Genomic DNA, 13,555 nt, shown 5'->3' on the forward strand with positions numbered 1-13,555 from the left:
ATCTTTTAATTCATGTTCTCTAGAACCACACACGAAACAACGCAATTTCTTATTTAATATCACTTTTTTGTCTTGGATCGTATCTTGTTTAACAATTTTCCCTTTCCGACTACCCGCTTCTTTCATTCTATCATACTTTTCGAACGCTTTTCTTAATTCATACAACGTATTCGCGCCGTACAAAATCGCTTTGTTTGACTCTTCGTCCGGTACACCTCTTATTATATATTCTATTAATGAATCGTCGTCAATATTTCCCTGACTTGCAATTCCTTGCATCGCGTACATATACGTTCGTGCGCTTTCACCGGGTTGTCGCTTCCGATTTATTAATTGTTTATGAATTGTTGCGCTACTGACTTTAGTCTGAAATTCTCGTATTAACCGCCTTTTTAATTTGGACCACGATTTAATATCCCTTTGAAAGCTAATAAATTGTTTCGCAGACCCCTTAAGTAGCCGTTTCGCGTATATTAAATTTTGTAAATCGTCCCATTCTAATAATTGACTTGTGTCCTCGAATTCTTCGATCCATTTATTTATTTCTAATTTATCGTCTCCGGAAAAATGTGACATACTTTCCTCTACATCTTTAATTGTAAATCTGTCTCTCGTTCGCATATAATTATTTTCTGACCTACCGTCGGACTGCCGTCGGCCGCTTCGCGCAATACCTGCCGGTTTTCGCCTGATAGCTTCTTCTTCCTCTGCTTCGCTTTCGGTATCTTCTTCGGATGATTCGTCTTGTTTATCCTGTACTGCTACCATCGTCTCGTCCGCTTCCTCGTCGCTGGACGTCTCCTCTTCGGTTTCCGTATGAGTCCTGCTATACCGTGTCAGCCTGTCTCGTAATTCTTGTTTTTTCCCCTGCGTAGATAATTGCATCTTCTTCAATTCATCCCTTAATTCGGCTACTTTCATCTTGTCGATTTTGTCCCGCGGCACTGTTTCCCGCACTGGACACATTTCATTTTCCTGCACCTTTTCTTCATTCAACTTAACAACTTGTTCTGTGGCCATTGTCTTCCTTCCGAATTTCACTATGCTACGTAATACAACTGTTCAATCCCGATGCTTCGGTCGCGTCACCACCGTTTTCCTTTTTTCCTTTAACCGTTATTCGTTCACAACTTTACAACTGATGACGAGTGCCAACATACACTTCGCCTACACCGTGTTGAACGTCACGATCTACCGGAAAAGTACGCACCGAACAAACACCGCAACTTTATCAACTTTACACCGTTACTATTACTTCCGTTTCTTCTTCGCTCACCGCTCTCTATCCCGGACCGAGCCCCCAAATGTAGGATGGGAGCAAGAAGATGAGAAACGGATTAAAGTTATAGTAAATAATTTAATAAATTGAAAGGAATACAAAATTTGATAGTTCACGTTTCTACGGTTCGGCCAAGACTAGACTGTCCTTTCGACGCTGTCGCGTTTTTTTATACTACGCATTCACACTCTTTTGTTTCACACTCGTACATCACACACACTCATACCACGCAAAAATTAATTCCCCTTTACCGAATCCCACATATATTTGTAAAGTTTTGGGTAATTCCCAGTGATAGTCTTTCATTGGCAAACACATACAAAAGAATTTCAGTATTGTATTAATTCAGCTATGTTACGCAACAAAATATCTTTCTCTTATAGTTTTATTAAATGTAATATACCATTGGGATAAAAAGATCACTAAATCTCTTAGAACAGAAGATGACCTCGAAATGACCTTTACATTCATAGCCTAATATTCCCCCTCCAATATTGCATTTTTATAAATAACAAAGTAAGTCATTTTAAAAGGAACATTCGTGTGCATCGAATACGGTTCTACAAAAGAAGACAAAAATGGCGACATTCGTATTTTTATTTGCCATACGCGTTTCTCGATGTCTCGACAGTTTTTGATTATACGGCCAGTGAATCACGACTACAGCACCTTTTTTTTCTTTTTCCTTCCAATTCGAGTGCCTACGTACCGAATATTTTGCTCGTTCATACGTTCGATGAGTCACGCCGCAAACACACACACGGACGCGCGCAAGTACATACGTTCGTTCGAATCAACAACACTCGTTGAATTCGCAAGAACCTTCGATACGATACGTCGTATTACACACAAATCTCACGCCTCTATTATCGAACGAATTCCATGAAAGTCAACAACTCGATGACTTAAGCGTATAAAAAGGTTAACGTTGAAATTCGAGTCGAAGATTCTTTCGTTTACGCTGCACCTGTCGTTTGGCGCGAAATTTGAATGTTTTAAATAGCGCGCGCCCAAATCTGTGTTTACATTTGAACAATCTTCTTGAAATTTCTTCTTGAAATTTTCTCAATGAACCGAGTATAACAATAAAGATTAGGAAACTTGAATTGTTTGCACTTTGACGTCAGTGTTTTATTGAAAATTGTTTATTGTTGATTAAGGCAATTAAGCACAAATATTCAGAACTGTTCATGTAATAATTTTGTGTTTATTTAAAGAAAAATTTAATAATAATTAGCAAGATTAAAAATTGATGACTGTCTAAAGTTAAACATAAAGTTAAATATCTTTTTGTTATACAGAAAGTAATATATTATAAAATTGATAAACATAAAAAGAGAAAATTGTAACACACTGTTACAATTTTGTTATATTACCATACTGTTATATTACCTAAGTTACAGGTTTATAGACACACTATAACATTAGAAGGTAATACTCTAACAAGTCACAAGAACATATCATAAAATAAGGTTATAAAATACTCCATTTAGCAATTTTCGATAAGAAATTATTGCGTAACCTTGCTCGGACTGTCCAACTTTAAAAAAGGAAAGAAAAAATGATAGCATTATTTTTAAATTTATCTTACACGAAGTGAATTATTTAAAATATAGAATAATCCTCAAACTCGTATTACCGTAAATAGGCAATATAACGAGAGGTTTGAATATATAAATCTTTCTTAACTTGTTTTCATGAAAATATGTTTTCAAATAATTTCGAACGAGCGTACATAGACGTAAAATTGTTTTCGCAAATTTTTTCAGAGTCGACGATTATAAACAGCGAGGTCGAGAAGAGGATTCACCAGAACGATGACGAGCATTTGTCACGCAGATGCGTTATCGCGTTGCGAAACTTCAGAAACGATGACAGAAATATACTTTCGAACAGACGCTGAAGATACGTGGGTATATGCATGTTTGCGTAGTGCTTCTAACTTTTGATTAACCGGTGCTTTAATTAGTCGTCTTGCCAGAAAATTTCGTATTATTATATGTATGGTATATATTTAACGAGTCAACAAAGATATTAATTCGAGCTTCAACACTCGAAAGATAACACGATTTCTTTCCAACGAGATATTATATTTTAAAGAATTTTATTGTTGCAAAAATGATCCGGGTAATCCCCCTTTTTTGTTTATGTACATTTCAAGCATTTCAATTTACCTTTATCATTTGTTCGTGACTATTTTACAAACTTGTTTTACAAAGCTATTTTACAAAGTTTTAGAAATTTGAGATTTTGGCGTGCTCAAATTTTCAAGTTTGCAAATTGTAAAATACAGAAACCTAACCCTGATAAAAATACTAAACCTCGTCGCAAATGTCACGGATAAGGCTGATGTAATTTTACGTCATTAAAATCCTGACGCAGCTTCTAAAGTGCATGATGACAAAAGTCCTGACATTTCATCTGTCATTTGAAGTCCTTATTGTTAAAAGAGTATACTCTTAATGTCACATCGGTTCAATTGATCAAGTAAATCGATCGTATATGTTCGCATTCACCTTTGCAATTTATCAATCATTTTTGAGAAGCCGAGCCTTACATGGAGGAAAACAATGAACACAGGCAACCGTTACATCTACAGATAAGCTCAGATGTGCAGATAAGCTTGTCGTTTGGCACATCGAGAGATATCTCGAGCCTATTTATTCTCCATTGATATCTAACGTTATCTGCACCTCCATTTTATTTTCCTCTATTTAACGTCCTATCAACATGATCAATGGTCCCTTCAAATTTTTCTCGGCCGCTCGCTACTTAACTTGAAAATTCGGAAACTTTGTGAAACTGTAAAGAGATTCCTTTATTTAAGATACAGTCGACAGTATGATCGTTATCATCTTTTAAATCTCTTTCAATCTATAAGATGGCTATCCTAAAAATTCCCATTTTAATACTTTGTGCAATTGTAAAGTTTTGTTCACAATTCTGTTATTTAACACATCACTACCTTCCAAATTTAAATCTCCCAATCACAAGATAAGCTAACCTAAAAACTCCCATTTTAATACTTTGTGTAATTGTAAAGAAGTTTTGTTCACGATTCTGTTATTAAACACATCAGTACTTTCCAAATTCAAATCTCTCGACCACAAAATAAGCTAACCTAAAAATTCCTATTTTAATACTTTGTGGAATTGTAAAGAAATTTTGCTCACAACTCTGTTATTTAACTCATCACTACCTTTCAAATTTAAATCTCTCAATCACAAGATAAGCTAACCTAAAAATTCCCATTTTAATATTTCGTGCAATTGTAAAGAAATTTTGTACACAATTCTGTTATTCAACTCATCACTACCTTCAAAGTTCAAATCTCTCAATCGCAAGATAAGCTAACCTAAAAATTCCCATTTTAATACTTTGTGCAATTGTAAAGAAATTTTGTTCACAATTCTGTTATTTACCACATCACTACCTTCCAAATTTTTAAATCTTTCGATCACAAGATAAGCTAACCTAAAAATTCCCATTTTAATACTTCATGCAATTGTAAAGAAATTCTGCTTCCAATTCTGTTATTTAACACATCACTACCTTTCAAGTTCAAATCTCTCAATCACAAGATAAGTCACCTAACCTCAAAGTTCTGGTTTTAAACCTTATGAAATTGTCGAGGAAACTATTCTAATACCATAAATTATCTTCCAAATGCAGATCACCCAAAAATTCTGATTTTAATTTGCGAAATTCACAATTCACAGAGAGCATCGTCAGTCGCGAATCTATCGAAGTCCGAGCATCTAATTGTTTACTGATAACGAAGCAGCTTCTTTAGTAGCCTTATCAGCTATCCCGTTGTCTCTTACGCCATTTTAGTTTTGTTCGCGGAGTTTACTTGAATGGCGAGCAATGCTGCGCTTTTTTTCAACAGAATCGTCATACAGTCGTTAACGATCATGACGCAAATCGGCGCCTCTTGTTGTTTTTTGTTGCTTTGTTTTTCTAAGAAACTTGTAAGTACGTATCTCGGTAGCCGGATTAAATCGGCACAAATGTCAGATATGATTTAACCATCGGCAATATTGATGGCGAGAGTGATAGTGGCTACAAGAAACGATAAAAGTTTTAGATGTGATCAAATTAACGAGTGGTTGTAATGAAATTGGCGATATAGGAAGACTCTTTGTCATGTAAACATTAATCTGTCTACCATGTTATTAGTACAATGTTATACAAATGAAGTGATTAATAATAATTAATATCCATTTCACTAGGTAATTTGCAGTTCGATTTGAAATACATCTATTTACTAAATTAACTCAATGTCCATTAGTAAACGCCATTTTTTTACGGACTATGCTATTACACTTTTGTATCTATCAGCTATTACTTTACATATACTTAAGATATACTAATTAACTCATTTATAAGGATCTTTTAATTTATGTTAATTGTTAGGTGTTTGACGCAGTAATCGCTCTCGCTTAAATGCGTACATTTTCTGATTTTCCTCTATTTGCGAATAAATTATAATTTATAGTAAGGTCTTCTTAATTGCCTGCGAAAAGCTATCGACAGCCTGCTTTAATTAATTCTTGATATATAATTGATAACATTTGCAATTGACAACAAATGAAATTCATAATAAATAATACAATTTATATTATTTTTGTTTGATGTTATAATTTTGATTTAAAAGAGTATAATTAGTAAACGCGAGGACGCAGTAATATGCTTACTTCGGGGTGCAAAATGGCGCCGGCTCTGCTTGAAGGATTTACCTGATGGACCTTCTTTATTTTCTGCAGCAAACTGATCGAAGAATTTATGAAGTAGAAGTAACGGAAGTCGATGCGTTTTTAAAGTGATAAAAATATCCTTGCATTCTGCGGTAATCATGCAGAAAAGGTATGTACAAACTTTTCAATAAAATTTTCAAAGATAATGAATCTGGCGATTTCTTCAATTACATGTAGATCTTAAGTGTATCTTAATTAATAATGCATCTTAATTTCCCTGTCAAAATATCACTGTTATAAATATTTGATGAACCTCTCGAACTGCAATATTGTACAATAAAATTGTCTTAACCTTCCTAACACCACCATCAATAATTAAAATTCTGAAAATCACTCATATTATAAAGCACAGCCATAAAGTTAGTAGGATGGTAACAATTTTTTTTTGAGGAATCAGTTCGGTAAATTGGGGTTGGTTCGATGAATTTTTATGATGCATTTCCGCGTTCGAACAATTATCTGAATCGGTTCGAGTTCCTGTGTCACCTGTCGCGTGTCATTTCGCTGTCCAATTATCCTGTTGGCGAGAGTCGAGAACGGAGTTCAACGGATTCCGCGGAAGAAACGTAGAACGATGCCAGGACGAAAATAGGATCCGTAGGATGTTGCTTTGAATATTTCACCAGCATCCGCGAAAGCTCTTGACGTTATTTGTATTGTAGCGTTTCTATAAGAGGAATACGAATTCAGCGACAGATGTTACGTGGATTTACTTCGTTTCTACGATGTGTCTCTAAATATCGACCAGTTCTAATTACAAGTTGTTGGATAAGTAATACGAGCAAATTATAACTTTTCTGTTTTTGGTGGGTACTTGGTATCATTACTCACTTTGTATAATAATACCATCAAACTATTTTACTTGATAAGTTGACTGAAGTAATAGTGTTCATTGCTTCGATCTGCCATCTTACTGGACACGCGTAGTAAAATTAATTTAGGTCTCTTTTTATAGTTTTGTGTATTCGATTTTTTAGAAATTTCACTTCGGAAGAATTTATTTTTGATATTCAAAATGTTGCTATATGAGCGTAAAGAATATTTAAGTAAATTAATCTTAATTTTTCCAAATTTTTTCCAAGCATTTTTCTGCATACGTCAACATTAGCCGTCAGTACATCATAACTATTTAAATAGATGTTTAATGCATCTACAAAATCCATAAGATTACAGAAATACACAGTACGGTTAAAAAAAGCACTCATAACCTATAATATAAATATGTCGATTGGGATTCCCCCGTAATGTTCACTGATAAAATTGGTCGATACAATATATCGCTAATTTTTTTTAGTCTAATCGTTTCTGAAGTATTGATGCATTTATCGGTGATAATATATAATACTGTATGTAAGATCATGGAGCTATATCATTTACAGTTATCGTTGACAAGGAGGCCGATGACGCATTGTAATTTGGTAGAGTCATTTGCAAATAAGAGGATAAGGAAGATTATAGCATAATCAATCTACTGTCTGATAAGATTTGACTTATGCTGCAATCTCTTATTTTTTAAGAGTAGCAATATAGTTTACTATATTGGATTGAGTAGGAACTAGTAAAATAAAGTTTTTTAGGTTATGTTGATGCAAGCTGGAGTTGCATTTGAAATAATATTTATTGCTTTCCCTAATTTTGCAGTAGTTATTCTATAAATTATCTGTTCTTTACTGTTGTAAGATAATGTTCATATAATACACTGAATTAACCAATAAGTAATACAAACTAGAGATTTTTAGTTTATGTCAATATAAGTGTTTTTTAAGGCTGAAACAGGAATAACATTTATAACTTTTCCTTTTCTGTACTAATTGTTCTATGACTGTTCCTAATTCTTGTAAGATACTATCCAAATAAAGAGTAGATTTTACCATCCACATAGAGACCTAAAGATTTTTAAGTTACCTTCACACAAATGGCTCTTAGTTCCAACTTTAGAAGAATATTTATTACCATCTTTTACGACACTCATTGCATAAATTTGTGCATAATTTCTCAGTACCTGTGCTAATAATTAACGACACTACCAGAAAGGTATTTGTCAGCTTTCCGATTTTCGTAAAAGCTGTACGTCTCTTTAAACAACGTTTAGGTTGTTAGGGCCTCGGTCAGGGATTCGAACAGTAAATTATGCGATCGGGTCAGAAGGGACGGCAGGTTCTCCTCGGAACCTTCTCTCCCTGTTTTGCCATCAAACCCTCCTTTTATTCTTCGTACTCTCTGCTATATACCTGGTTCGAACCTTCGTTTTCTCGGGACGCAAAGCGGGTTGTTCGGTTCGCTTCGCAGATGCTATGCACCGGCCAAGACAAAGACCTCTCGCTAAGCTGGCTTTACGGCAAGTATCCCGGAAAAATCTTGAAATTTTTCCGGGAACTACCTGCCTTCTAGACTGTGATGAGACGGCTGCGGCCTCTTTGTCAGTGATTTCTTTCGAGACGGAACAACCGCCTTACCGGGAATACGAAATCGGCTAAGAGAGTCGACTGAGATTTTTATCTTCCTTGGAACATGGAAACTTTTGTTTCCTTTTTCCTTTGCTTGAAAATGTAGAGGAAACTTGCCTCTTATGGGGAGCTTTGCTCGTAGATTTAGCTTAAGTAGAAGAATATTTCGGAATTTTGCATTTGCTGCTTTTAAATGTGTTTCGAGAAAATTTTAAAATTTTCTTAACACAATTGTCAAATAGTAATTTTATTAACAAACCCGACTATTAAAATGTTGTTGATAATAATTGTATCTCTTGAATATCTGAGAACTGATCCAAGTTGTTTCGACAAAATTTAAAAATGTTCTTAAAACAATTGCTAAATAGCAATTTTATTAGCAAACCAAAAAATTAAAATATTATTGATAACAATTGTATCTCTCGATAATATCTGGTACAGAGAATTGATCCAACTTTAAAAAGCAATTTAAAGAACCGTAAATCAAGAAGAAATAAAAGCAACCTTAAATAAAGGAGAACCAAAGTACTGAACGTTTGAACGATTTCAGTAAAGCAGTGTTACTATTATATTGTCGATAACGTACCTATTTCTAATTCTCGTATTCCTACGTCCCAATGAAAAAAAGTAGAAAAAAAGTAATAAACCGGACGCGATAATTGATAACGCGTTGCTGCTTTGTTCTTTATCACGTTGCGTGGGTGAAATTGCATTTCATTCAAACGTTTTTCCCTGCCAGCGGATATTGTGCAAAATTAATAAATAATACATACGGGTGCGCGTGATTAATTCCATGCTTATTGGATCGATACGTTGTTCAATAACGGCGATAACTTGTAATTTATGTTACTACAGACGTGTAATTTTCTTCCCCCAGGATTTATAGTCGCATTCGTATGCGTTTTCTAGGATATGAACGGTAAGCTCGACTTTCACATTGATCGTGAAAAGTTATAGAAATATTTTTTCACGCTATAATTAACGTCGACTAACTGCAACCTAACACTAACGTAACACTGACCTAACAGTTACTTAATACTTAATTAACTATAATACAATTATAATGTGACTGTGATATAACTTTAACCTAACTTTTACTTTATCAAACTTAATTCCTGTCGGACTCTAATCTAACCCTATTTTAATTCTAATTTAACTCTAACTTAAACCTAACCTAGTCTGGTATACTCTAACTTAACCTAACCCTTACTTAACACGGTCTTAACTGATTTAATTCTAATCCTAACCTAACTTTTACTTTATCAAACTTCATTTCTGTCGAACTGTAACCTAACACTATTTTAATTCTAATTTAACTCTAACTTAAACCTAACCTAGTCTGGTATACCCTAACTTAACCTAACCCTTACATAACACGGTCTTAACTGATTTAATTCTAATCTTAACCTAACTTTTACTTTATCAAACTTAGCTTCTGTCAAACTGTAACCTAACCCTATTTTAATTCTAATTTAACTCTAACTTAAACCTAACCAAGTCTGGTATACCTTAAATTAACCTAACCCTTACTTAACACGGTCTTAATTGATTTAATTCTAACCTTAACCCAACCTAACCTAAATTTACTCTTATCTTATTCTAACCTAACCTATCTCTAATTGTAATCTAACAAATTAACTCTTCTTTAAATCAAACCTAACCTAACCCTAACAGTAACAAATTTGAATACATAATAAAATATTAACAAAATATTACAAGTAGAATAATGGTGGAATAAATGTTCGTGTATCTGTGTGGTCTCTATATGGGTACTTTCCCAGGAAGAAAACCGCGTTCAGTTCCAAGATAAAGTTTATGGGAATGGATCAAGTTCAAAGAATTTTCCAGATCTCTCGCGAAAGCTTAAGCATGGTTGTACACACCGCCCGTAGGAACAGGTTACACGATCTCATCAGTACACGATGGTGTCTCCCTCGCGATGGCGGATCTCCCTGTGGAACAAGCGGGATATTGAAACGAGGGGACAAGAGAAACCAGCCAAGGGAAAGAGAAGCAGATATCGAGAGAGAGGAAGATAAGACCGTTGCAAAGTACGCGCGTACGATAGAAAGGGAAGCGAAGAAACGAGAATAAAGGAGAAGAGACAGAGAGGATGGAGAAGCGGCGTTCGGTAAAAGGTGGGATGATAAAAAGGGCCAAGAGAATAATAATAAAGAGACAAGGAGGCAAGATAATGTACGGCGTCGTGCTAGCGTCCATTCATGCTTTTTATTCGTTAGGTGATTAAACCTCGCAGACCGGCCAACCTCGTATCTCACCTTGCCTCACCTGCCTTCCTTTCTTCCTCCTTTTCTTTCTTCTTCTTTTTCTCTTTCTCCTTCTGATGCCGGTTCTCAACCGATCACGTACTTTACGCACACCACTGAACTTGATATTTCAATGATTTAATGATTCTGTTCTAGAGAATGGCTCTCGGCAATTTCTGCTCTTTCAAGTGAGTTCGACGCCAGGGTTACACATTAAGTTTCAGTAATTAAAATTTTTCATCTTTTCAAAATTAACTGCTATTATTCTACATACTTAAATTGTCTGCCTACGTAGGGTTTGAACAGCTATTATTTCACCCTCGCGTTATATCGCAGTGAGCAATATTACCCACATTACTCCACCTTCTCATTATATTACCCAATATTGCTGTAACGAGTGTACCTTATTTTTTTAACCGAAAATTAGTCAAAAGTAATGCTAGTAAAAGTTTATCCCTAGAAAGGTGCATCTGTTGAAAATGTTCGTTGAAACGGGGATAGTGCCATAAGCGACCCGCTAAAAAAGCCTCGTGATCTCATTATCGAAGAGAGAAGATGGCTGGCAAAAACGCATCGGGCAGACAGAGATCGTCGGATAAGAGCGATATTGAATCGGACAGGAGGCCGAACGGAAACGAAGAACAGAACGGATGATTCCGGGCAGCATCGGTGAAAAAGAGAATCTCGAGAAAGGTAGGAGGGAACACGTAGCTGGTTCAGAGGCTGTGTCAATGTGTCAGAGAGACGGTTTTCGTGTCGGGGTTGCCTTTTATGTCCATGTAATGTGGGACCTGAAGGAACTCCTAAGAGAAAGAAGTGGGGCCTGAAGCAGGGCCCCTTCTACCGTCCTTTCCTGGCCTAACCGCCGCGCGCTGCCTCTGTCACCCTTTCTTCCTCGTACGGCCTTCTTGGGAACCCGACAGCACAACATTTCGCCTTCATCCACATGGCCCCGCCTATATTTACGAGCATAAAGTAACGTTGTACTTTTTATTTTTACGCTCGTCTACTTCGTCCAGATACTTTATCGTATGCCGTCCTCCTTGGTTCAATCGAGCAATTCAACTGATTAATGATATAGGTGGCAGGGAAATAAGAAATGATTTTTTTGGGGGATCGGAAATTACGCGTGTCAGGTTGGCTGTATTTTCAATTTTTTGTTCGTTTACTAGGATGAATCATTTTCACGTGGTTATCTGTCATAGTACTCTTAATATATTCGAGTAGTAGTTCTGGTAGTTGCAGACTCTTATTGCTGCAGATTGTCGGTGAGGCTTTCCACTTAGCAATATATGGGGAGGATTAGTTTTCTTTGATACTGTGGAAGCATGTAGTTATGTTATGTTCAGGAATTCAGTGACCATTACTATTGACACATTGTTTTTCATAGCCCTATGAAAATGGCAATATAACGAGAGTCTACTACTAGAAGTCTGAGTAACCTTCTGTTATTAACCAAAATTTAATACTTCATATTTAACCTGATAAAATCCAAAAGAAGAAAAATTTCCTTTCATCCCAAGGGAAATTGGGATCATGACACCAACAACAATCGAGCAAGTCCCAAACTTTCGTGATTCTATTCGATCCGTATCAAGAGGGAACTGGATCGGTGCATCAACGGAATATCAAGGAGTTTCTTGGCGAGTAGACGAAGGATGCCAACGGTTGTAAGAACACTTGAATGGAGCCACGGTTAGAACCAGTATTCCAGGCTGCGGTCTCCTCCAGTGGCGTCGTTTAGGATCTCACAGAAGGGGCATCCGTTTCGAGGAAGCGGTTGTCGATTGGAAATCGTATGTGCTGCCCGCTGAATGGAGGAGATCTTCTCGTCCCGCCCCCCCGCTGCAGAGCCTGATATTTTTTTGCTCCCTTTGACGATTTCTCGTTCCCTCCGGTTCACCAGACGCGTGCGATTGATGCTGCACCCCACTACCTTCCTTTCTTTCTTTCGCAGTTTTTTCAGAGGATCCAGCTTTCGACGACGGTGAATTCATCGTTCAGTCACTGATCGGGTTCTAAGTCCAGTGGACAATGGACGTTTCTGAACAATTTTTGAAATGGTGAGATCTTTTTTATAATCTTAACATTTATCTGAATGGAGTAGGTTGACAATTACAGTCAGTTGCAATATGTGGGCACTGCCATTTTGTTGTCGATATTCTTGCTATCGCCATTGTTATTAGCGATATTATTGTTAACATTAGTTAACATATTATCACTATTGTTACCATGATTAGTACCGTTATTGGTACTGATATTATTGACATCATGTTATCAGTATTAACATGCAATTACTATTATTGCAAACTCCTTATTGCGAACTCTTTATTACTATCGTTATCGCTGTTCATTATTAGCATACCAAGTATATAATTTATGTTACTAAATACATTAATTCCTCAATTTCTGGACAAGAAAAGCGACAAAGAGCGTGTTCGTGGTATAAGTGGGGAGAGAAGAAAGAATTAGTAGAATCGAGAACAAAGCGCCGCCATTATATACGCCACTAAACGACAAACTCGTGCTTTCGTCCAAGAACGTCCCTTTTCGTGGAAGAGACATCGGATCGCACGATTTTGCCTCCATGAATTACCGAACGGGATTCCAGAGCAAATCCTGACGCACGGGGAATATCTTCTTTCTTTTCCATCGGGAGGTCGATTTTGTACCGATTCGTTCCCTGCCGATCGCCTTTACACGGATTCCGTCGACTAGTTCAGGAATCTCAATGATTTCGTGCCGAACCCTGTTGCAACTTGCAACATTGAAATTTGTTCCGACAGTTCTACGAATTCGTATATC

At 36.2% G+C, this 13,555-nt stretch overlaps 1 protein-coding gene across 1 annotated transcript; it reads left to right on the forward strand.

Moving 5' to 3' along the window:
* The first annotated feature begins 6,043 nt into the window (after positions 1–6,043).
* LOC105661861 (uncharacterized) lies at positions 6,044–12,813 on the forward strand. The gene is given in 4 exon segments (XM_076528977.1): positions 6,044–6,145; positions 9,361–11,722; positions 11,956–12,018; positions 12,426–12,813. Coding segments are annotated over 3 exon segments (588 nt in total). The 5' UTR covers positions 6,044–6,145; positions 9,361–11,400; the 3' UTR covers positions 12,629–12,813.
* Positions 12,814–13,555: the final 742 nt, after the last annotated feature.

The sequence above is a fragment of the Megachile rotundata genome, chromosome 2 (genome assembly GCF_050947335.1).
Source record: "Megachile rotundata isolate GNS110a chromosome 2, iyMegRotu1, whole genome shotgun sequence".
In the NCBI taxonomy this organism is placed as follows: Eukaryota; Metazoa; Arthropoda; class Insecta; order Hymenoptera; family Megachilidae; genus Megachile; species Megachile rotundata.